The 25,328-nt window shown below is 57.0% G+C and overlaps 1 protein-coding gene across 12 annotated transcripts in view; it reads right to left on the bottom strand.

Annotated features, from left to right (window-relative positions):
• DISC1 (DISC1 scaffold protein) overlaps positions 1–25,328 on the bottom strand; it is a 198,397-nt gene that overhangs the window by 101,264 nt on the left and 71,805 nt on the right. For 11 of the 12 annotated variants that reach the window (XR_013758327.1, XM_079107191.1, XM_079107195.1 and 8 more), the window contains 3 exons: positions 23,583–23,637; positions 20,307–20,409; positions 13,172–13,360 (listed from right to left, as the gene is read on the bottom strand). Coding sequence is in view for 11 of the 12 variants with exons in the window: in XM_079107191.1 (XP_078963317.1) it covers positions 13,172–13,360; positions 20,307–20,409; positions 23,583–23,637 (347 nt within the window). In the remaining variant the exon portion in view is untranslated. The remainder of the gene's footprint in view (positions 1–13,171; positions 13,361–20,306; positions 20,410–23,582; positions 23,638–25,328) is intronic. The other variant, XM_079107199.1, reaches the window with a different exon arrangement.

Below are 25,328 nucleotides of genomic sequence, written 5' to 3'. Positions count from 1 at the left end.
GCACGTGTGTGCATGTACATACATGTATGCACACATTCATGCATGTATGCACACTTAGATACACAAATGCATCACTCCCATATACACACACCTGCATACACATGCATTCACACATATATACACCCACATATGCTCAGACACACATACACCACCGACACAGATTCACACACCTACATACACATACATGCATACTCATACATACACACTCACATGCATGCTCACTCACGTGTACACTGTCAGAAGCCTGTTGTGGCCTCCTGGTGACTGACATGGGCCATGGGCACAGTCTGCTTCTATGAACATCAGTTTCCTCCTCAGTGAAATGAGGACTCTGCTTCACCTTGCAGGGTTACTGTGAAGGTAGAACGACTTGTGACAAGGACCGGCAGGCAGTGTGTCTCCATGTGGATGACACTGGTGTCTCCACCAGGCTCTCAGAAGTGGTCAGTCACACATGTCCTTTTTTGGGCATTGAACCCAGGTCTTTTGGCAACCAGTCAACCTGCAAGGTCACCTCCAGCCCTGCAGCCAGACCATCCCGCACACACTCTAGAGCCTGGCTGTGCAGAGGAGCAAGGACCTCAGGCAGCAATGCCCTCGGACAGTCGCTAGAAGGCAGCTCTCGCCGTGGCCTCTGGAATCAAGTCAGCCCTGCTGGCCCCGGGGTTCACACTAGGTGCAGAAGCACCAGTCGAGGGACCTGCAAAGCTCTGACCGTTCAACCCTCCGCTCACACATTCCTCGCTCACTCCGCCAGCCTTCACAGTCGGCCCACTGCGTGCAAGACGCTGCGGGGCACAAACACACCCCTACGCCCCCGCAAAACCAAGCTGCGCAGCAGAGTCCACGCTGCCTGGCCCCAGACAGGCCTGGCAGGGGCAGGGAAGGAAGGGTGCCTGTGCCATCCGGGCACCAAAAGGTCATTGAGTGGCAAAATGCTCTGGGTCACCCACAGGCCACAGGAGGCTGGACAGCCCAGCTGCCCTCTCCACCCAGGGGCAGGACCTTAGGCAAGCGGCCTGCCCACAAGGGGTCCCACCTAAAATGGAGAGTCTGGACTGGGAGCTCCAGGTCCTGCCTGGCTTTCACAGGGTCTTCCTCTTAGCGAGTGTTGGGCACTGCCGGGGATGCTTCAGTGCTGGCAAGGCACTGGAGGAGGTGCCAGAGGATGCATAGGCCAGCCTCCAGGGCCAAGCGCAGCACTGACACCTGTATGGCTTCCCGCTGTACGGTCAGGGAGCCTGGGGCAGGATGAGGCCCGAGACCCCGGCGGGGGTGAGCTTCCCTCTTGCTGATTCCCACCTGGCCCCAGGGTTCCCAGAGCTAGAAACAGGGGCCGTGCGCCTCATGCCGCTGCCTGTTCCAATTCCCCCCGCTGTAGTCTCCAGGGCTCCTAAATTCCCAGATGCCCTGCTTTTCCACCTTAAAACACTCCCAGGGACTGAGATGTCATGTGGACAAAGGGGAACGTGCAGCCTCGGTGACGGAGCCTCCCGGAGCTGCCGCCACGGCCGGGGCAAGTGTCCCAGCCTCTGCCATTGTGGAAGCAGGAGAAAGTGGGTGTTCGTCTCCTCTGCCAAGGTGCTGGAGAAGCTGTGCACACGCTGACTTTGAGTTTGAGCAGCAATGGCAGACAGCATGGAGAAAGCAGAGATCCGGGCTCAGAAGGCCAGGGCCCAAGTCTTGGACTGCACTGGGCGGGGCCACCGTGTCCCCCCACAGCCTCACCGGCCGCTGGGAGCCTCCTTCCCCCAGTGAAGTTCTGTGCGCTGGGCCCTGGCAGAGTGCTTCTGCCTCTGCCCAGCAGGGACCTAGTGTCCATCCAAGGTCCCGGGGCCTTTAGGGTCCTCGGTTTCCCACACTCGCCTAAGTGGTCAGTGTCTTTCAGGTCTCTGATGTGGCTGTTCCTCAGGCCTGTACCCTCTGCTGCCCCAGGGCTCAAAGCCCACACCTCCTCTTGGTGACATAAATGGATGTGGCAGAAGCCACAGTCCCCAGAGGCCTAGCAGTCCCATGCCACGTCTCTCGCAGGTGGCACAGCCAGGTCTGCCACACAGCTCCAGCGCGCATCCTAAGGTCAGCTCGCCACTCCAGGACTCGGTCTCCCCATTCCAGTAGGAGAAAGGTTGCATCCCAGATCTTGTAAGGAAAAATGCAAACTGCAGCTGGACCTCACCTGGCAAGGGGTGACCCCAGGTGAGGGTCTGCTGGGTGGCAGGAACTTGAAATGCCCTCCACCCCAAGTTCCACTCAGTTCTCAAACTCAGCCTCCACAGAAACGGGCTCTTCCTCGGCAGACTTGGCTCCTGAGCCCCGTGTGGTGCCGCTGGCACAGACGCTGGGCAGGACAGAGGGCCTCGACACACTGGCACAGAGGCAGGAGACAGACCCTCAAACGAATAGCCAGACAGATGAGCTGTCTCCATCTTTCTTGCTGCCCCCATATTTGAAGTTCCCCCTTCTTCCTTCTCTAGGAATCCCCCCCGCCCGGCCTGAGGTGGTGGTGGGGTTCGTCAGCAGCTCCACTCGGCCGCAGAGCTGCCTGCGTCACTACCTGAGCCATTTTAAGGAGACTAGGAGGGTCACATCCAAACCTGAGCAAGGTGTTTGCTGGGCTCCCATGAAATCCTCTGGGGAGACCACAGCCCCTTGACAAGAGGGCAGACTGGACTGGCAGGAGCCAAGGGGGCTTTGTCTCTGACACTAACGTAAAACCCTCCTCCGCCGGTCAGGCTGGCACCCAGCAGGACGCTCGGAGCAACACAGGGCCTGGCTGGCTCCCTGGGTGGGGTACAGCCTGGCTGGAGGCCCAGGGCAGTGGCTGAGGCCACTCTGTGGCTCCTGAGGTGGGACACAATGCTGCAGAGATTCAGAGCCAGTGAGCGACCGTCCTGGCTCACGCCTGGCACCACCTTCTGGAAGGACGCAGGCAGGGCCCTACCTCAGGGAGCCTCTGCCGAGACCACGGATGGTAGTAGATGAGAGCGCAGCAGAGAGACAGCAATGCGGTCAGCTGTGGGGCAGGAGCAGGCGAGGCCGCGCTCACCACTGTGAATCGGCACCTCTAGGCCTTTCACTCCTTCACACAGTGAGACCCACGTGGCTGAGGGGTTCTCGGAACCAGTGCCAAGCCAGCATCCAGAACGATCCCAGCTCCCCTAACGGGCCCTCGCACCCCATCCCGAGCTGTCCCATGGTCCCCAGTGCCCGTGTCCACATGCAGCCCATAGCAGGCAGCCTCTCCAGACCAGCTCTCCCCACTGACATGTGTGTCTGGGACAAGCCCTGGGTGCCCCAGCAGTGGCCCCTTCTGGGACGCCAGCCTGCTGTTCCATGTGCTCCTGGATGCACAGCTAGCTTCTCCCTGGCACTGGCCACTGGGACCCTTGCTGCTGCCAGCCTGGCGGCACATCTGCCGCACAACTTCTTATCCCTACGGGGTGAGCGCCCAGGTGGAACCGCCAGGCCCGTGACTGCTGTGAAGTCTGACCCGAGAGGGAGCTGCCAAGGGTCGCCCGGCTGCCCCGGCCTGGACTCTCCTGACGCGCGGCCCTGTGGCACTTGTTTGGCAGTACTTTTTATCTTAGCTGTGACGGGTGTGTGAGGCCATTATTTTTTCAAGCGAAACAATTATAAAACTAAGAGCACATCTAATCACCTACTGTACAGAAGAAGGTTCAGGGGCCGGGACGTCCCATAAATCAAGGTTCTGTAACAGCCAGACACCAACTTCGGAGAACCCTGGACCTTCAGTGTGGACAGGAGGCACGTCAGGTCCAGCCCTGCTGCCGGTGCAGCACAGGCTCCACCGCTCACTCAGCCCCAGTCCTGCCAGAGGGCTGACCACACGAGCTGATGGCCACTGAGTCCCCGGTGGTGCTGGGCACCCAGCCACGTCTGCTACAGCATCCTTCATTTCCGTAGCTCGCAGCCGGGGAGGCGGGCCGTGAGCACCGTCGCCCTGCCTCTACCCGTGGACCCCTGGACGCTGGACCAGAGGGAGCACCAGCCCTACGCACGCTGTTTCCTTCTCACACGTGCGTCTGAGGAAGTTTGACTGGTCAATCAGACAGAGCTCAACAAGTAGCCCTGAAGCAGAGCAGCTCGCAGCACACGCGACAGGAGTCAGTGGCTACGGGCCACCTGCCCTTCTCAGGATGGTACCGGGAGGGAGCGGGGCATGGGCAGGCACCGTGACACTGTGACAGGACGCTGGGCAGGTGACCCAGCCCGTGCCACTCCAGTTGATCACGGACGGAGGCTGCTGCTGCGTGGCCTAGGGACAGGCAGCGCAGCAGCGTGGCCACCCGGAGGCGGCGGACCGGCAGAACAGCAGGAGGGTCGGTCAGCTACTGAAGGACAGCACGCTGATTGAACTCGGGACAACTCCTCCCGGGATCCCACCACACATCTTCAGACTGCAGTTGGCTGTGGGCGACTAAAACCAGAAAGGGAAACCACAGGCAAGGGAGACGCAGCGCGGCTCCCGTGAGAAATGGCCCCCGGGAGAGGGAAGAGGCTCTGGGGCTTAGACAGCATGGCCAGGTCAAGGTCAGCCTGATGGGTCAACGGCCAGCCCAGCACACCTGGAATAAAGACAGGCAGGCGGCACGAGCCCAGAGCTGCGAGGTCTTCCACCACAAGCTCCTGTCCCGCGAAACGCACCAAGGTAGAGAAGCACGTGGCCCAATTCATGAGCAAAGAAAGCGCCTCAGCCAGATTACACACAGCTCCCGACGCAGACTAGACATCTGTCCCTGTCAGAATCAAGCAGAACCTGGGGTGTGATGCGGAATGACAACGGGACCCCTCAACCCTCACAGCCACCGGTCAAGGGGCGAGCGCGGGAGGGACAGGACGAGGCCGCCTACCGTGGAGGCCGCGGCTCTTTCCTTCCCATGCACATCTGCAGCGTGGCCCTTGCCTCTCCTGGGTGCAGCCGGGAGACTGAGACTCTCCATTCCCCTCCTCCTCTCCCTGTCAGGGAGCACGGGCCCTTCTCACCACCGAAAATTAAAGACAGTCATTCTCCTGGAAGGCACCGGGGAAGTCTGCCCTGCAAACCTGAGTGTGAACCGCCCCAGGCTCGGGCACGTCGCACCCGCTTCCTACTTGAAAGCAGGTGGTCAATTTTCCAAGTGAGGCAGAAAAAACACAGATCAGAAATACACCAGGGTCTCCAGGTCAGATTCCTCTACCCGAGGCCTCGGGGACCCCCTGGCCCCTGCTGCGTGGAGGGGGGGCCCGAGCCACACGCAGAGCGGGCAGGGGATTTGTTTCAGGGTGCTGTGCCCAGATTCACCAGCAGCCAAACAGAAGGTGTGGAGGCTTGGATGTGAGGTGCCCCCCAGGTCATATGTGAGACAATGAAGTCCGGGGTTGAAATAATGAGATCATGAGGCACAACCTACTGCACATTAATCCACTGATGGATCAACCGGGTGAGACCGCAGGCAGGCAGGTGTGGCTGGGGAAGGTGGGTCACTGGGGGTGCTGGGTGCTTTATATTCTGTCCCTGGGGAGCAGAGACCTCTGTGCCTCCTGGTTGCCATGCCCTGAGCTGCTTTCCTCCTCCACACCCTTCCGCCATCATTTTCCACCTCACCTTGGCCCAGAGCAATGGAGCTGGATGACCATGGACTGAACCTCTGAAACCCTGAGCCAAAATAGGCTTTTCCTCCTCTGTTGTTCTTGTCAGGTCTTTTGGTCACAGTGACACAAAGCTGACTTAAGCAGCAGCGTTTCGGGTTTGGTGATTAGACGCGTACAGACACACTGTTGGACGGAAAGTCTTCTGTTCCCTCGTACATGCACAGAGTGCCCTAATGCATTTCCTGGTGACAGCCACGAGCTGGTTGATATATGTAACGGAGACCAGCAAGACAAGATGACCTTTCTAATTGTCATGATGAGAAGCACAATTCCAAGTGACTTTAAAACATATGGTAAACTTCATTATGCTAAAATATAATAGCTTCTGCTTTGGGGCTCATCATGAATATTAATGTCAGGACTCCAGAGGGAAAATGTGCTCTAAATTTCATATTGTATAAAACCCTTTCAATACCAAAGAGAGCATTTATTTATAGTCATCAGGCTTCTTCATAGATGCTATTAAGTATTCCATTAAACATGGCAAAATGTAATGAGTAATTATGGAACACAAAGGGAGGGATAATGACCACCTTTCCCACATCAGACCAAACACCAGGCAGGGCAGGAGCACCGAGGCGCACCATCAGCCAGGGCCTGAGCAGGCCAGGGAGAGCTGGAGAGGGCTGGGGTCCTGTCCCAGCTCAGGGGAGGGGCGTGGGTGGGCGCAGTCCACTGCTCCATCAGAGCAGGGGACTCGGCTGAGGGCAGTGGTCCAGGCACCTGGAAAGGCATGTGGGGAGTGGGCATTGATGGCCAGGGTGTGGCACTCTAAAGATACAGGACAGAGTGGGAAGCCCAGGGAAGACACAGCTAGCAAGGAGGGAGAAGCTGTGCCCTGCAACACGAGGGCAGGAAGGGACCTTCCAGAAGTAGACGGGTCGGGTCCTGTGATTTGTGAGTAGGGGTCCTGGGGGCGGGTGTCAGACTGAACACCAACACCGCGTGTCTGTCCCTGGCATGGCCAGTCTGTTTCCTGTGCCTGCGGAGAGGAGGTGGCCAGGTCGTCCAGCACCCATCCCTGTCGGGGATGACTTCATCTGCTCTTCCTCCTACCTCATCCTTCAGACTGCAGCTTCTGGGCCACAGGCAGGGCCGCTGATGCTCTCCAACAGTCCACGAAGTGACCACAGGCTTTTGGGAGGAGGGAGCTCCTGTCGCAGGAGGGTTTACAGCGGATCTGTGTCAGAATACAGAGCTGAGGAGGGTGGCGGCCCAGAGCGAGCACGGCTGAGCAGGAGCGCCTCCTCAGGCAGCGCAGCCCTCCCTCTGCCTCTGCCGGACAGCAGGTGGGGGACGCACACTAAGGCCTCCCAGGCTGATCTGGAAACGAGAGATGGACACCAAGGCCCCAAGGGCAGCGGCTGGCGGCATGGCACCCTGCCTTCAAAGCAGGCCCACTGGGACGCCCATCCAGTGGTTGAGATCTCCTCCACCTCGCACACTAAGAAGGTTCAGAGTGCTTCTAAACGTGGCCTCCGCCCGCCATCTCCACTTATGCAGACTGTACAGGCTTCAGTGTGTGACGGCCTCCCCAGCACAGCATGGACCTGCAGGCCAGCCCTGCTGCCGCTTCGTCTCTGGAAGGATAAGCAGATGTTGTCCAAATTCTAGTGGCTCTGCCCCCACCACATCATGGATACACGTGGACCAAGGTCACTCTCTGGGCCAGCACTGAGTCAATAAGAAGGGCTCAGTCACCTTGCCCAAGCAAGACCACTCCCCCATGGCCAGGACACACCGCTCTTGCTCCTCATTGGGGAAGGAGAACATAATCAGGGAAAGTAAAGCAGCCACAGTAAACAGGAAGAGAGGGACGTTCCAAACAGGCCCAAGTAGTCAAACACCTAACACCGTCTTGGCAAATAAAATTTGGTTGCAACTAAATCCCAAGGCAGAGCACATCATCTGTTGATGACTGGAGAAGACTTTGGAAAGTTGATGCCAGAAGGACCCTGAGAGTGGCAATGCCGCCCGCCCGGTCACCCTGAAGTCCAGAGGGTGGGTCAGACGGAAGGCCGCCCGAGTCCGAATCAACAGCACAGGGCGGGAGGCCTGGGTGCACACGGGGTCCACAGGGCTGCCTGAGCCTGTGCAAGAGGGAGAACACCCAGAGCGTCGCCAGCAACCAACGGTCACGGCTCACATGGCCGTCCCTGGGTGCAGCACAGGTGGGCTCAGAGAAGCATGAGAACAGCAGGGCAGCAGGGGTTGTGCGGGAAGCTGACTTGTGGAAAGCCAAAGGGATCGAGGTTCCTCACAGAGCTCATCACTGGAGAGTGGACAGCTCAGAAGCGTAGGTGGCCAGCCCCAGGGAGAGGAGATTCTGCAAAACCTCGCAATAAGATTCAGTAAAAATAAACCATTGCCCACATTCCTCGAAGCCCTGGATTACATAAAGTTCTACACACTGTCCAATTCCATTCAAAAGCTCACCGGAAGATCGCCACCTCATTCCATACGCAGCACTCCTGGGATTAACGGGATGGGGGGGCTCGTAATTCCCTCCACCAGAAGCCCAGGAGGGGCCAGTCTGCCACACAAGGCCTCCCGACAGCAGCACAGGGCAGCCTGAGATGCGTTTAGGGTAGGAGCGAACTATCCGCAGGCCAGGCAAGGCACAGAAAGTGTTGGAGAACCACCAGTACGTGTCCAGTGTGAGTACAGTTCAGCTTCTTTCTGAATCAGACTGGCCAGGTTCCCTCTGTGTCACTTCAAAAATAAAGACTTTGGGTTTTAGTACAAAATAAGTGATTACTGTAAAAGTGATGATCTGGAGAGCGTCCTGTCCAGTTAAATGATCCATCTGGTCTAGTAAAACTGCAGGAAGGATCCTCGTCTAGGTCTGAAATACAGGGAGGGGTGTGAAAACGTCAGAACTGCATAGACCTGCCTCTGTTCGGGGTGCTTGACGTGGCGCACAGGGTGGCTTTCCGTCACCATCATGAGCCTGTGGCATGGTGTTCCGGTTCCCAGTGGGGCTGGCCAATGGCTAAGCCTCACGTCAGGAGTCAGCCATAAAGAGCCCAGGACGGCATCCTGGGGAAACTTGGGATGCAGAGAGTCAGACCCTGGCCCTGGCCTGCAGGGCCACCACCACCTGGATGTCTACACCACCTGGGTGTCCAGAGATGAAGTGACCTCGTTCTGGGGGTTGGCAGCCAAAAGGAAGGTGGTCGGCACTGTGACTAGAAGCAAGTGCCAGCACACAGGGACAGCTCCTCTCCAAGCACACACTGAGCCCACTGAAGCTACGGCGGGTCCAGTGGGCTCCGGAGAGGAGCTGGGCCACAGCGGCGGGAGGAAATGGCAGTGCTGGGCTGCACCCAGCGCTCTACCACTGAGCGACGCCCTGCAAGCCCTCACCTCCAAACCCCTAAGATCGACACAAAGACAGAACGATAACGAAATCAGGGTCCCTCTCCTGGTGCTTCTGATGACAACGTGCTTCTAATCACATGGGTGATGTGAAGCTCCAGCCTCCCGCAGGCACCTGGGGGTGCAGCTGCCCCAAGTCACGGGCAGCCGGGCATGGGAAGCAGGCGAGGGTGTGGCACCGGGAAGACAGGGTTCTGCGATGCGCACGCCCAGCCACAGACGCCCCTGGCCATCCCCGCCAGCAGTTCTGCTTCCAGAATGAGGAGCTGCACTTGCCAGTGCTGCTGGCTTCATCTCAGGACGTGGCAAGTGTGTGAGTGAGGGTGAGTCTGCAGGCGTGTGAGCACATGCACAAGAGTCTGAGAGTGCACATGGACCAGGTCCCCTCCACCAGCCCACAGGGAGAGGAGACTTGGAGAGGGCTGGTGGCCAGGAATGAGCTACAAAGCGGAAAGCCCGGCCTGAGAGACACACACGCCGCCCCGCCACACAGAGCCAGGCCCCCGCTCTCGACAAGTCAGCACACCAGCGGATGCCACTGCGGCTGGCGTGAAACAGTCAAAACCACCCTGGGTCCCCACCTGCAGTGTGACCAAAGTGCCCACAGAGGAACAGAGACTATGCGGCGACAGTGAGGCTGTCTTTAAAAACCTTGCCGATAATCAGGGGGAGAAGGGACGCTACCGAAAAAAGAAAACGTGAGCCGGGTGTGCAAGGTCGTGGGGTCCCCCGGAGGCAGGAGCGTGGGTGCCCACGCCTGGAGCCTCGTGGGTACCTCCTGCACCTCTGGACCTCGAGGCCTGGCATGGCGGCTGGCATGCTGAGCACCATGGTCAACGCTTGTTGGAAGGCGGGTTCTGGTAGAGTAACAGAGGCAGGGGCCTCGGCGCCTTGCTGATGCCAGGTCGCTGCCCACCCCCGCTCACCATGCAGCTATGGAGGCCTGCACTGCGCAGCTGGCCAGGGGCCGCAGGCTGACATTCAGCCAGGCCCACCCTCCTGTATCCAGGCTGCTGGCAAGGGGCTGCCGCCAAAGGCATCATCACAGCTAATCAATAAAGAAGGAGGAAAGAAAGAACACTGACTGCAAATTCCAAGCTCAGCCTTGCGCGGGGACAAGGGGCTGGAGAAAAAGACGCAGAGACACACGGACGGGTCAGACAGACAGGCACGAGGAGTCAAACACACACGCACCTGCGTGAGTGTCTAGCCAGGACTCTGACGGGCCGTCGCTCATGGCTACCCATGGAGGGCCAGTGCCTCACCCTGGGGACACTCGCCACTGAGTCCCCGGGCGAAGGTCCTTTTCATCTACATGGACAGACTCCCAGTCCAGAGAGGCAGAGACAAGGCCACCGGGGCCCTCCACTCACAGAACCGCGCAGACAGCCTGCCACGCAGACCCGCAGGCTCAGGGGCGGGCTGCGTGGCCGGCTGCAGGCCGCCTTCTCCAGCCACTGCTTGAGGCTCACATCCCTGAGTTGTCCTTGGCCCAGGTCCTGGAGACTGGCCTCTGGAGTGCTGGGCTTTAATCCAGTGCTCCCTAAAATCCGGGTGATCCCAGAACACCCACTTCTAAAATCTGCTGATGACCCAGATCTTTTTGTGCAAAACTCTCCACCGACCAACATATCTCAGGAGCCAGTCAGTCTCAGTCTACCCCTGAGCTCCAGCTTTAAAGCAACCCCTATTTTCTTTTCAGAAAGAGTTGGTTACAGAAAGAAAAGTGCTTCGTGTGTGTTAGTCTGTCTGCGAGGACTCTGCACGGAGTCTCAGCAGTCTTTAAGAATCTCGGGCTCCCCGCTCTCCAGTTCCAGACTCGAGTCCCTTTGAAGCAGAGGGTACTTCAGTCACTGCAGTTTGCTCCTGGCCTGGGACGCTCCTTACCAGGTCACAGTCGCAGACAAGTGACCAACACCTGTCATCAGCTCCGCCCACTCTCCCCCCCACCACGCATTCCTTTTTATATGATTTTATTGTGTTTATCTCTGTTAGATGACTCTCCCTGGCTCACCATGCCTTCCCCCTCTCACCAAACAGAGAATAGAGACACATTCTAACTCATCTTGACAGTTTTGCTAAACACACCTGACAAATGCAGAAACAGAGTCGCTGCCTGCACAGGTAGATCCTGTACCTCTCAGGATGTCTAGGCCAAAAGCCACGTCTTCACAGGGCAAGGGGGTTTCTGCAGGAAGCTGATCAGTGGACTTCGGAGTTAAAGAGATGTGTGTCCCCCTAGGACACCACTTCCTTTCATAAGCCAGTCCCAAGCTAAGGGCAGCGTGGAGGCTGGCTTTCTGCCCGAGCCCAGTGCCACACCCAGGTTGCCCTCCTCTGGTCTTCAGAGGGACAAACGAGCCAAGCTGGGCAGAGTTGTTCCTAGGAACATACAGCCCTGCCGCTGACCCTCTCCTGAGCATCCCTGACCTGCCCGAAGGGCTGGCTGGACCACGACCTGGCCAGGCTCTGAGCTCCGTCTTTCCTACGCAGGCGACTGGCAGGACGTGGGAAGTCATTACCATGCTAATGGCATCTCGTTTAAAATTCTAGTCCTGATTATTCTGTGATTAACTCTCTCCCTTGACATCGGCTTGCTCTATATCTGAGTTTCAGTGTGAAATCAACATTATTAATAAAGTACAATACAGATCACCAATTTGCGCACGGGAGATGGGTAAGCATGTACTTAAATCTCAAGGTGGTCGTTTTTTCTGGAAAGCAGACGTAGCCAACTAAAGAAGCTACCTATTGTTTTCACCCCACTTTCCCTTAAAAAGAACAAAATTGGTGCAATCCTTATGGCGAAAGGTTCACAATTCATTTCTGGAAGCTCAGGTGGGAGGCACACTGAGCTTCTCATCCCGTTTCACACACTTCTGATCGGTCAGGCCCTACAGCACTCTCCTGAGCCCCAGTAAGGCACTGGAGTCAGGCCCGCTTCCCTCTCCCCTCTTCATGGGGACTGAGTCACAGGGACACAGCCCACGGAGCAGAGGTGCCTGTCTCCCTCAGCCCTGGGGACTTCCACCAAGCACATTCTGACCAAACGTTCTGCAGCAACCACAGCACCTGAGAGCTGACAGACCCACACAGCGACGTTGATTCACCCCAAAATGGCACACCTAGTTCCTGCTTGCTGATGCTGTGTTCCTTTTCTGGTTTTTAGACACTAATTTTCATTTTCATCAATTTATAGAACATTCAGAGATCCGCATCTCGGATCACACTCCTAATATCCCACGTCTTTCTTATCTCTTTCCAGATAAGCACACCTCGTATTCACATCCTTCATCAGCCAGTTGAAGAACGTTTATTAGGGTCCATGCTGGGCTGTCTTGGCCTCTGTCCTGCAGCACCTGCTAGCTCCAGGGAAGGAGGACACAGGTGTGCACACACATCCAGAATTTTGAACAATAATCAACGAACGGTGCCTACTCTGCCTGAGACAAACGCTATTCTCATCTTACCAGCGAAGAAACAAGTTCCAGCACCTACTATCTTTTAAATCTGATTTGCTTCTGATGATTTCACTTGGCATTTTAGCAGCAAACTCATGAGAAATCCTTCACTTTTTTTAGAAGTAAATGTTTGCTGTCTCTGCTGGGACTGGACGGAACCAGCGTCTTCAGAGACTGAGGGAGTGCCCCCAGGTCACCTAGCTCTCAGGACAATCAGCACAAAGAGGACACAGGAGCACCTGGGCTCAGCGCCTCGCAGACCCTGAGCAGAGGCAGCGCCTGCGTGGTCTATGTCCTTCCCAGGGAGAAGCCCTGAGAGGCCAGCACGCAGAGGAGGCACGCCGGCCTCACCTCCTCTCCCTGGCCAGGCCTCTGTGGTGCAGACCGGAAGCCTGCGCTTCGTGCAAAATGGAGATGACCGCCAGAGGCGGCGTCCAGAGGAAGGTTGCTCTAAACACACAGGAGGCCACGGGGGAATGCAGGGCGGGGCCGGGTCACACGTGAAAGCACAGTCAAAGTCACAGGGAACTCCAGCCTGCTCTCGGAGTCTCCTGCCAGAAGTGGAGGCTGTGTGTCCGCGCCAGCCCTCAGCGAGGTCCCAGAAGCAGAGGTGGTCCTGCCTGGCCACACCACCCCCGGCTACGGAGCTGAACAGCCCAGGAGCGCCGTGAGCCACTCACCGTGGGCCGCCGCCTGGCGGGCCAGCTCCCGGCGCAGCCGGTCCTGATCCTCACGGAGCCGACCCAGCTTGCCCGCGCTGCCGGAGCCCAGCACCAGCAGCCTGCCCAGGGCGGCCTCCAGCCCCTCGCGCTCGCAGCCCAGGGCGCGGATCTCCTCGGCCAGGTCCTTGGCTGTGCAGAAATGGCCTCCTGCGCACAGGGTGGGAAAGAAGGAAGGAGAGGCTGTGACCCCGGAGGCCTCGCACAGCTGGCGCCCAGCCCGGAGGAGGCCCGAGTCCAGCAGCACGGAGGCAGACCGGGTACCCCACCCCACTAAGCCCATCACAGTTAAGTATCTCCTCTTGTCAGACAGTTTCACCAACAGTGTCAGCAGGAGCTCTGCAGAGCGCCAGTGTGGGCGACCTTCCTCTCCCCTAAACGCCAGGTTTGCAGGCGGAGGTGGGGGACTCTGCTTTCCTGGTAAAAACCCGTCAGACCTCCGTCCAGCCTAAGGATGCAGGGCAGAGAACTCTAAGTTCCCACCCACTGTCGTAACCAATCACGCCACCGAGAATGAATCTAAAATAACCTCCAGCTCAGGGTCAGAGTTTGTCAGGCATGAGCCGCTCTGGACAGTGCAGCTTAAGTACACCTGCTTCCCGAGAGCCCCTCGGGGCCCAGCCTCTCCTGTCCTGCCAGCTGCTTCCGCTCTGCCATGCAGGAACTGGAGAGGCCCCTGCTCAACTGAAAACACGCCCTCTGAACCCCCTACCTTGAGTCTGGTCCAGGGGTCCCCGTGGCTATTCCTGTCCTGTGAAAACCATGACCTGAGAAGATCCCGGGGACCAGGAGAGCCACAGGCATCGCTCCAGTCAGTATCCAAGGGTCGCAGAGGCGTGGCACCTCACGCAGGGTGGGAAGGGCGGGCCCTGGGTCAGAATGGACCTCACTGAAACCCTACTCCCTGTTCCTCAAGCTGCAAGCTATGCAGGGGAGCAATCGGCACTTCCAGGACAGACTTTCCATAAGCTATTTATTGTAATATGCCTGAATCATAGGTTACTGCAGAAATAAACAAGACAGACATTCCATGCAGCGAAGAGAAATGTACGGCACACAGAATGTAGCTAGGTTTCAGGAAGCAATGTCGGCATACAAAAATCAGAGGTGTGTCGTGCTGGGCCAGAATGCCACAGTGAACCCATCGTGCTCAGAGTGGGATTAATACGCACCAAGGAAAAAGAATATCTGACCAAAGATCAGTGATCTTGTGAATTCTCAAAATATATTGCTTAAATATATGTAATCATTAAAATTATTTATAAAACATTAAAAAATTCTGTGTCTAGATATCAACAACAGACTATTGGAAGATAATTTTTTAAAAACAATTTACAAGATATTTTTAAATGAAAAACAGAGACAAATTTAAAGAAATATGTGAAAGAGTGCTATTTTTTAATATAGAAAGCAAGTAAAGCTCTAAATAATTAGAAAGACAAACCACAAACACACATTGGAAAACTCCATGTTACTCAGGTTTCAGTTTCCCCAGATTGATTCACTGATTTAATACAATTCTGATCAAAATTTCATGAGGTCCTTCAGCAGAAATTTATGAGCTTATTCCAAAGTGTGAAAGAAAATGTAAAGGCCTAGATAACTGAGGCGATCCTCAAAACGTCAGTCCTTTCTTGAGACGAATGCTACAGCCACCACCCATCACGACAGCACAGCTGTGGCAGACAGATGCAGGGACCTCGACAGAGAGGAACGGAGCGCCCGAGTGGATGTGAACTCAGCCGATGGACTTCCGCCCTAAGTGCCGGCAGCCGGTGGGGAAAGGAAGTATCTTCAACAAAGGGAACAGCTAGTTAGCTACACAAGAAAACAGTCACCTCCATCCACACTTCAAACCAGACACCAAATGTCACCAGAGATGGTCCCAGATCTAAAAGAGGTCAAAACTAGAGCGTCCGGGGAATGGAGGAGACTATCTCACTGGCCTCGGAGCAGAAAAAACGTAGGGGACGCTGGAAACACCAGGTAGAAAAGAAAGAGGGGACTTCATCAAAAGTAAAACCCTCTGCTCCTCGAGAGACACCTGGAGAAAAAGGGTGGTCGCGGACAGGGCGGGAGAAACATGCACTACACCTGCACCCGGCTGAGGAATCCGCCCCCAGCAAGGACAACAGGACCAGCCCACGGAAGGCAGGTGAAGGCTGATGGCACCTGGCAAAGCGGGAGATGGCCACCCAGGACAAAGGCAGGAGGCGCCTGTCACCGCAGGACCCTTGAGCTCTGGCTGTACCTGAGCCACCTGGGCAAGTAGGTCTCAAGGATCAGGAAGGCGGGCGCACTGGAACCCTGGAGAACGCCTTCCGGCCTGCAGAAAACCCACAGCCGCTGCTCCCCAGCCGCTCCAGCAACACAGAGGACAGGCCAGCGGAGTGTGCAGCTGGGCCCTCCGCCACTGCAGCCCAGAGATGCTGGAGTCTCCGAGAGCGAGGACAGCCTTCTCCAGGAGACCCCAACTCATGTTCCCTCCTTTCCCAGGAACGGCCTGATTTTTTGAAAGCCTAAATGTGCCCGAGAGTCACTCCCATGAGTGTAAGTGAAGCTTTGTGTCGCTGTTTCACTGACGGCGATTTTTCTTTCTTTGTGGTGTATGAAATGCTGGTGCATCTCACTGAGGTACACACGGTCACTCTACTGTCAAGAGCTGAATTCTAGAGAACTCCGTATCTTGCTGAGGTCACAGAGCAAAAACGGCCGTTTTCCATCTCAACCCCAGAACGCTGCTCGTGACGCTGACCTGTGTGCGTGCACCTCTCATCATTCACCAGGCGGACTCCAATCTCATGCAAATGCTGAGAGCGTCATGAAGGGTCGCCTGCCCTGGTGGCATTCTGAACACGGCACCAACCACTCTGCCACGCAGTCGTGGTTTCTGGTCCCAGGACGGGGTGGACACCTCTCGACTGCTATTCTGTCACCAATTAGGCGATGTGGCAAATGCAAAAGAGAGCAAGGGGCTGCCCCCACTCTCCAGGAACTGACCGTGAAATAAAGGAGGCAAGCTGAACGGCAGAGACCAGGCAGATGGGCCCGGGAGCGTCAGAGCAGAGAGCCACTCCGGGGGCCGCCAAGGCAGGCTTCACAAGGACGGGGCCTGAGACTGCCCCCAAGAAGAGGCAGGAGCCCCAGGAAGACAGCCAGGTTGGGGGCAGGGGACAGGGACCAAGGAAGACCAAACGGCGGCACCCACACACTGCGCGGGCAGGCCTGAACCCACTGGGGGAACCAGGGACACTAGTGAGACCACAGGAGAGCAGACGGGGCATGGTGGTTTCGAGTTTTAAACAGAAGCACACCAAACCTCCCACACAGGTGCTTTGCCATCACGCACACAGCCAAGCTGGCCGTGGGGTGGAGCCCCTGTGGCCCTCAGAGAACCCCCAGGAACCCCAGGCCCGGAGGCCTTGCAGGAGGACAGCCAGAGTGCGGCTGGTTAGAACTAACAGCCGCTGCCCAGCATAGGGCCTGCACGCGCCCCTCAGCTGGTGAAGGAAGCCCCAACCTTCCTCTGGGCCACTGTTGAAGGAAGAGGTTCATGAAACACGAGGTGGGCACCAACTGTGACCCCAGAGAACACGCAGGACCTGCGTGGCACTGTTTCCTGGGCCAACAGCTCAGAGAAAAAGAAGACTGGAGAAGAAACCGGAAGGGATGCCGAACTCAGAACAAGAGCCCGGGCAGGTTTGCGGACACGTCCTCCAGCCCCCCGCAGCCCAGCAGGGTCCTTAATCAGGTGTGGGAGAGACCACCCAGCATCCCAGGCCCTCCCCCGAGCCTAGGGCACAGGCAGGGCACGGCCGGGTGAGAGCGGACCTTTCGTACGTGCAGGCGTGTGAATCCTCACAGTCGCATCGCCATCCAGACACCATGCAAGGCTCCACCGTCCCCAGCTGACATTTCATAAGCACTGTGACCTCAGAGCCAAGGCAGAGCAGCAAGCCTTGCTGGGTGCAGCTGTCTCCAGCTGCCGAGCTGCCCAAGCCTGGTGGCAAGACCTCAGAAAGTCAGAACTGGCCCTGAAGGAAGCCGACGGTGACGGGCCCCAGGCTTCGTGACACGAATGGGCCCCCTCCAAAGACACAGGGGGTGTGTGGGGGTGAAATTGCACCCTGGCCCGGGAGCCCCACACCGGCCTGCTCCTCGGCCAGGAAGCTGCAGTGGCACTGCCTGAGGATTTCATTCTGCAAACCACGAGCTAAGAAGCCGGCTCCGGCCTGATCCGGCTCTGCTCGCCCTCCACGCCCGGCCCCACACTCGCCCCTCAGTGACCCACCTCCAGAACTGCTCTCAGAGGCTGCGAAGAGATCCCAGGGCTCCTGGTTTCAAGCTATGACATTTCGGGGTCATTTATCACATGTAAAAAGAAGAGCAGGCAGCTTTTTAGACCAGGCCGTAATAAATAGCAACGCCCACTGCCTGTCCCTTGGGAGCGGCCATGGTAAAGAAGGCTAAGCTGGCCATGGAGGGCCCACCAGATCACGTGTGTGCACAGCCTTGGAAGTGGTACCACCTGCCCAGGTCAGCTGCCCTGGCCACTCCCAGCCCAAGTCACCATTGCACAGGCAACATTAAGTGACTGTGACCAGTTCACTCCCTAGATCTTGAGGGGTGCTTGATGTGGCAACAGACAACAAGAAAACTGGGAATCCGGCTGCAGGCGCTACCATGACAAAACCCAAGGTCCAGACACTGGCCTTGGCACCAGGGAGTAGCTGGAAGCATGACAGGTCCCAGTGAAATGGGTTTGGACGGAGCTCCTACACTGGGACTGGCAGACCAGCCAAAATGGGGTGGCTTGTGCTGAAGACCACGTCTCGCTGAAACTACCCTGGCTCTCCAAGAAGTCGGGAGAAAGAGCAGCCAGCTCCCCAGATGACTGGGTCCTGGCCAGCACAAGACAGTCACTTCGCTGAAACTTCTCAGGAAGAGTGGCTCCAAGGGCCACCCTTGGGATCCTCTGCTCCTGCGTTCCTCAGCCCTTCTCCACCCGTGAGGTCAAACCTCTGCTCAGCCGGCTCAGTGGGACACTTCCTCTTTTATGGAGTGAAGTATGGTCTGATTCCAGGGTGCAAATAAAATCCAATTATTGTTAAGCTAAAGTTGCTACAATGTTGCCTCACAGGACGGCTAAAAGGAAAGTAAGAAAAATATCACGTAGAGCCAGAAGGAGAGCCCCCATAACCTGGTGGGAAAAAGTCCCTCAGTTATCCTGCAAGAGGATATAGAAAAGGGCTCCTGATGAATTTAATCACACTGTCAAGGATGTTTCCGGGCAGATTACAGAAGGGTCCGCTGGCTTCCTGTCACTGCCTGTGATAAAACACCAGGGAGAAAGATGAATGAAAGAAATGTTAAATATGAAATGAGCTAGGACTCGCTGGGTTTGAAAATAAAGCCATTTCTATTCTCAGTCTCTGCAGATAGCAAATGATTCTCAAATTAAGCAAGGGCCTCAGGCCATCCATCTCTCCAGGATGGGTCTACACATCTGAGACCGCAAATCACAGAACCTTCCAGACGGTCAAAAGGCCCAGCCCACTAAGGCAAGACTTCTAAAAACCTCATGCGTGCTGTCCCTCAGTACTCTCGGGGAGGCCAGAGACAGAAGGGCTGCTCCCACAGGGGTGTGTCACGGTGGCCTTTGTCCAGTGGAGAGGGGACCTGCCATCTCGGGAGTTCTGAAGCAGAAGAAAACAGAAATCTCACGATGCAGAAGGTGAAGAGTGCTGAGCTCCCAGGGACAGCCACTGAGACACCTGTACTGCCAGGAGCCCCAAAGGTCACCGGGAAGCGGAGGTCGGGGTCACCCCCACCGCAGCTGGCTCAGGCTGTCCTCCACCCAATTAGTCCTCGCCAGTGTTCTCAGCTGGCCCAGGAGCTGAAGCAGAAAACCCAGGCCTGCCTGCAAGGTGCCATCTGAGACTCGCCCCAGATTCTGAAAGAGCTTCCCGGGCTGGAGCGAAGCTGTCCACCCAAGCTCGTGCACAGACAGGCGGCTAGGAAAGGCAAAGCCAGACTCGAAAGGCAGGCCGTGTAGTCACAGCCAAGGGCCATAACTCCAGTAAGTGGCACGAGAGGCTGAGCCAAGCCTCACAACAGCCGTGTTCTGTAGGTGTAAATTACTCGCGTGACTGCACAGGGGACCAAGCTGCTCGTTAGCTACCAACATTAGCCACTCAATGAGCTGAGGAGCAGAAGCTGCCAATCATTGCTGCCTTCTTAGAACGCCAGCTAAAACCCACACATGCAATCATTACACCTTCCGTTGAAGGTTTACGATTCCTCTGAAGCCGACAGGCTGTGGATCCTTTCAACCTATAAATTCAGAGAAGTCCTCAAGGTCCACACTCCCCGGGTTGCACATCCATCCATCACACCCCGGGAGTCCAGACCCAGCCCCCGGTCTGCCAGCACTCAGCTGCCTCGGTGCATGTAACCAAAGGCCACAGCCCTCACCTCGGTCTCCCCCGTCTGTTGAGGTCACAGGTTGAGGTCACAGTCTCTCCTGCCTACGCAACACAGTCATTACAAAAATCACATAAAATGACAAATCACAATGTTTGAAAGCTCTATTCAAATGACAGAATGGGACTATTTTCGGAAACTTGTGCTTCCAAGCTACAAATTGAATGTATCCCTAAATTTCTACCAGAGTGAGGAGGGACTATAATCTCCTGAGAAGTTCCCAGCTCTACGACTAGACTTAATGCCTGTCTATCAGTGGGTCTCCTGTGACCGGCCACCTTCCCCTTAGGAAGGGTCTGGTCATTCCAGCAGCCCTGGTGAGACCCTCACTGCACAGGGCTGTTCAGACATCTGCTGGAACCAAGGCCACCAAGCAGCGTGTCCACTCTCCAGTCCCTTGGAGGAGCAGGAACCAAGACCACGTGGTCCCTGCACAGACAGGCATGCAAGAGGTACCCTCCAGGGCTCCTCCAGCCCCACAAGAGGAAACCTTGCTTCCCCGGTCCCCCGAAGAGCTTTGGGGTGCCTGTCATACGACATAACAGCAGAATATTAACTTGAAGGCAAAGCACCGCAACAGGAGGGGCGGCTGTCCCTGCCGGCGGGCGGTTACCTGATACGGCCAGCACTCTGGCTTCCCGCAGGGCTGGCAGTCGGGTTTCGAGGTGGCTGACCCTCCTCCTCAGGCTGCTGCAGAGGCTCTCCCTTGTGCACACCTGGAAGGGGAGACACCGCAGGATGGCCCAGGCTCTGCGGACCAGAGGCAGTGGAGGAGCCGCCCCAAGATGCTGGGCTTGTGGCGGGATGGTACAGGGCGATGGCAGGAGACCCTCAGCAAGCAGGCGGGGGAGCAGAGCGGAGGGGGGTGGCCGACATGGCACATGCCGAGCAGACCCCAGGCCCTTCACCGGGCTCAAGAAGCCAACGGGCCCTCGCGCAGCGGAGAGCAGCCACCTCTGGCCTCCCGGGCTGGCTCTCCACCCCTTGTCTAGAGCACGCCTGCCCTCGGGGGCTTGCTCTCCCAAGCCCGCAGGGCTGTCTGCCCTGCTTCCTGGAACCACGTGCTGACCACATGCCCCGAACAGCAGACCTCCGGCCCCTCGGCCCCTCACTCCCTAGGTTTTCTCCAGGGGACGCGCCCTTCATTTCCGTTCCTTTATTTTACCGTCTCTCTCTTCCAAGGTTCACACTTGGAATTCTGGCACGCAGGAGGCAGTAGATTAAGACATGGCCTTGAGATCAAGGTCAGAGCAGCAGGCTAAATTTAATTACTGGTAGACATTCTCTAGGGAGACTCCAGGGCAGATCCTTGCTGGCAAGTCAGCTTTGAAAAACAGACAAGCCGCTCTCAGGAGGGCTGCAGCTTTTATCAGTCTATCTTCCCACTCCAAACATTCCCTAGAGTTTTCTTTTCATCTCAAAAAAAAAAAAAAAAAAAAAACCTTAAACCTCAATCTCTTTTTCCACATGCCTTTGGGTTCTCTTTTGGTAATTTTTTGAGGCTAAAATATCACCATTTTTTCCCCTTTGTCTAAGGCTAGAACCTCACATCATCTGTTATCTGTATGTGGATTAATGAGCTACCTAGAAGTATTTCCAGTTCAACAGCCCACAGCACAGAGTCAGTAAGAAAGGAGGGGCCTGCACAGACACCTGGGTGTTCCACAAAGGACATCACCAGGAAGCATTACTCTTTTCTTGCCAAAAATCTGAGCCTCCGTTCAAAACCTAAATCAGCCTACCCAGGTTCACAGAGCCCTGAGGGAGAATTTAATTTCCTCAGAGCAACTGAGGGCAGGTGGGTACTACCCGCTTCAAGGGCTCTGCTCATCTCGGACGGAAGAGAGGTGGATTTTAGGACCCACGCCGACCTCGCCTGGGCTCCCAACAGCACCCCACTGACCACGCGGACTCAGGAGCACTGGCCTACTCATCGGTGAACGCGGGCTCTGGACGAAGCCCCGGGGGCAGCCTCCATGCCAGAGTCTAGCCCAGGGATCCACCTCCAGACCCTCCCCATGGCTGACCCCTTCCTGGTTCTGGTTTGTCAGAACCAGGAGCTGAAAGGAAATGTCCCAGACACCTTTCCCCAGCCCTAAGGCTGGGTCGGCTGGCGCTGCCCGTCCCATCCATCCAAAGCAGCCAACAGAAACCCAGCGGCTTGTCTGTTCATCCTTTGACACCAGCCAGAACTCTGGGATCTCACTCGATCCTGTCCAACAGCTCCGGTTTTAGTTCACAGGACCTGTTAATCATAACTGGGTCGATTTCTCCTTTGTTGGGCAAATCCATCCTTCGAGCTGTCACTATCGATATGAACGCCCTTTCTGCACGTCCTGATTAAATTGCAATGCACACTCTTTCAGGCTCTGTTGGATATAATCTAATTCCCACCAACCTCCAGGTATCCCGTTCACCTCACCATTGCTCTCATCTCCTTCACCCCTCAATCACCTTTGGTCTAGGTAACCCGCGAGAGTTGAAGCACCGGCCAGGAAGTTTGCCTCTCTGAGAGCATCAGGGTGTGGGTCTGTCACGCTAAAGGAAAGCCACTGTCAAGCTGAGACTTGTACCTCATGGCCACTGGCCAACCGGGTCCAGAGGGGAGGGACGATGTTCTGCGTGAGCAGGCAGGTTGGCTTGGTTCTCTGTGGGCTCACGTGCGCTCTCCAACACGCACATCACACGCCCCCATACACAGCAGAAAATCTGCACCACCTTTCTTACAAATAAAATTAGACCCCGAGGAGCTCATTATCAAGTGGAGATTTTTATGTTTACGTTTTAAAATCTGAGGCATCAGTTCCTTAATATTATGGAAAATTAATCTCAAGGTGCTGTAAATGTCAGAGACGGGGTGCATGAGGCTTGAGTGCCTGTGTCCCCAGATGCACACATGAAACCCTGGCCCCCAGGGGGCTGGGATCAAGAGCTGAGGCTGTGGGAGGTGGCAGGGGTGCAGCGTCATGAATGGGATCAGCGCCCTGATGAAGGGGGCCCCAGAGAGCCCCCTGCCCTCTCTCCACCAGGTGAGCTCATCGGGAGGTCGGCCACCTGTGACCTCAGGGCCCTCCCCAGAGCCCAACTGCGCTGGCACCTGGACCTCGGGAGCTTGAGAAGGGACTGTGGTTCAGAGCCACTGAGCCGTGGTGCGTCGCTGAGCGGCACAGATAGACCAGGACAGCAGCATGCAGCACACACTCTCAGGTCCTGGGCAAATCAAGGTCAAGCAGCTGCTGGAGATGCCCCTGGAGGGCCTCCCACTCCTCTCCTTAGAAGGAGCATCCGGGGAGGTGCCAGGACACCAAGCAGGTCTCAAGCGTTCCTGGGTCCCTGGCCCTGCCTTCTTAGGACACCATGGGATCCTCGGGGAAGCTCTCCTTCTATGGAAGCACCACCCTCCAACCTGCTGCCATGGGTCCACGAGACATCGCCAGTGCCGTTTTTAGAAATGCGTGCAACACAAAGACTGAGAGGAGAGCCACAGTGACCGTGGGCATGCTTGCCAACCACACATCCCAACGCTGGCTCAGCCGTGGTGACCGCAAGGCCCAGCACATGTCCTCCTCCAGGGCCCCAGATGCTCCTTCTCTGGATGCGCACAGGAAGAGGCTCCTCCTAGCCAGGGCTCTCTGCTCGGCCCCTGCTCTTCATGACTCGACTACCCTAGACCTGAGGCCAGGGAGGAAGGGCCAAGTGCATCGGCAGAGAACCTGCTAAGCAGAGGCAGTTCATGTGCACGGCAAGCCCCACCCCGGCCGCCCGTCTCTGGCTCTCTGGGCAGGTCACATGGCCTGCACATGGGCTCCCTCATCTCTTCCAGGGCCCACATGGTCTGTGATCCAGACGTTAAGTCAGAGAAAACCACAGACTCCTCTGTGGTGCTTACCTCATTGGTGACTTCTTTAAGTGACAGGTTGAGGGATTTTATCCTCTCCTGGAGGCTGGAAGAACCAAAAACAGGACATTGGTCTTCCTGGAACCACAGCTGGACACCCCCACATCCAGGGTCCTGAACGCAGTGAGCTCCCCCAACCCCGGGACTGGAGAAGGGCAGCGGCCAGATGCCAGACTGGCCCCATGCAGCCGGGGAGCGGACACCTCCCTACGATGCTTCACTTAGCTGGCACTAAACCCGCCCCCATCCCAGGCACACCCAGGTGGCTCCCAGCAACAAAGCCCCGAGACTCCGTCCTGTGACCAGCTTCCCAGAGGTCACCCTGCCCGGGCAGCTCCCACGGGCGGGACCATCTCCACATGGGTACCAGCACATGTGCGTGGCGTCAGGGCAGCCTGAACCCGTGCTGCGGCACTCTGCCCCATGCTCCTGCGCACTCCTACCCCATGGAGCTGGAGGAGTCCACTCAGCGGTCGGCCTTCCTCCAGCCTCCCCAGGGCCAAGGGCAGTCCTGGAGTCAGGCAGGGGGTGCCCCGCCAAAGTCCATGGCACCTGGACCATAAGACCTGGACCTTGTGCTCGAGGTGGCTGCCCCGTGGGGAAAGGCGCCGGCAGACCACCAGCCACAGCACAGAGCAAGACGCGCAGGAGGGGCCGGCTCCACCAAAGCTGAGTTCAGAAGCCAGGGAGGGCTGGGGAGGGAGGCAGGCCTCGGAGAGCAAGGAGGGGCCACCTGGGAGCAGGGCATCGGATGCGTAACAACGGGGGTGCAGCTGTGGGGGGGGGGGGTCAGAAAGGGAATGGAGGGCACCGGGCAGGCCGACTGTGTCTAACCTCAGTGGGGGCAAATAAGCAGCTGGCACGCCATCCAAACTGTCTCAGCTATTACCACGGAAGTCGTTTTTAAGGAATAGTGCGCTCTGGCCGGTCTTCCGTGCCCAGGTGAGGAGCGAGGGCTCTACCCCCAGACAACAGGAAACTATTCTGGTATCGAGCACGAGAGCAACATGAATGAGATGTCTTTGGTTTGGGGAATATTAAGGGAGCAATGCAACGAGAGAAGATTTTGAAAGAGAAAATCAAGTATGCCAAATGGGCGGCCCCTCCAGCTAGGCCAGTGTGCTGTCTGAGCCTGCAGAGAGGAGGCTGGAGAGGACAGGACGCTGGAAAGGAGAGGACGCTGGAGAGGAGGGGAGGCTGGAGAGGATGGAGGCTGGAGAGGATGGAAGATGGAGAGGAGGGGAGGCTGGAGAGGAGGGGAGGCAGGCAGTGGGAACTGCAGGGCCAGGAGCCCCAGAACCCTTCTCCTTGCTGCACCATCGGAACTTGCTTGTTCTCTAAGACGCAAGCACAGCACCGCGGTCCCTGCCTCTGGGAGGTCTGGGAAAGGGCGAGCTGTCCGCGTGCTGGGTTTACTCCTCTTCTCCGACTGCTGCCAGCACACGCAGACTTGTTTCGGTTGCCAGTGCCCAGAGCTGGAGAGGGCACTGCCAGTCAGGACCTGAGTCCCGCTCAACAGTGGAGCTGAAATCGACCACACAGAGGAGGTGAGAGAGACAAGGGGCAGGGCACGTGGCACCAGAGTCTTCTGATCAGGGGTCACCATCCAGCAACACTGAGGGTACCAGTGGGCACCGAGGGAAGCAAGTCGGCTCCTGCCTGGAGGTGCTGCAGCCTGGCTCTCTGAGAGGAGGCCAGTCTGAGGGCCCCCAGCACAGAGCAGCAGTTCGACCGCAC

Source organism: Sciurus vulgaris (assembly GCF_902686455.1).
Source record: "Sciurus vulgaris genome assembly, chromosome: 12".
Classification (NCBI taxonomy): Eukaryota; Metazoa; Chordata; class Mammalia; order Rodentia; family Sciuridae; genus Sciurus; species Sciurus vulgaris.
Note: the sequence above shows the minus strand (reverse complement) of the source record. Positions and strands in the feature narration are given on the sequence as shown.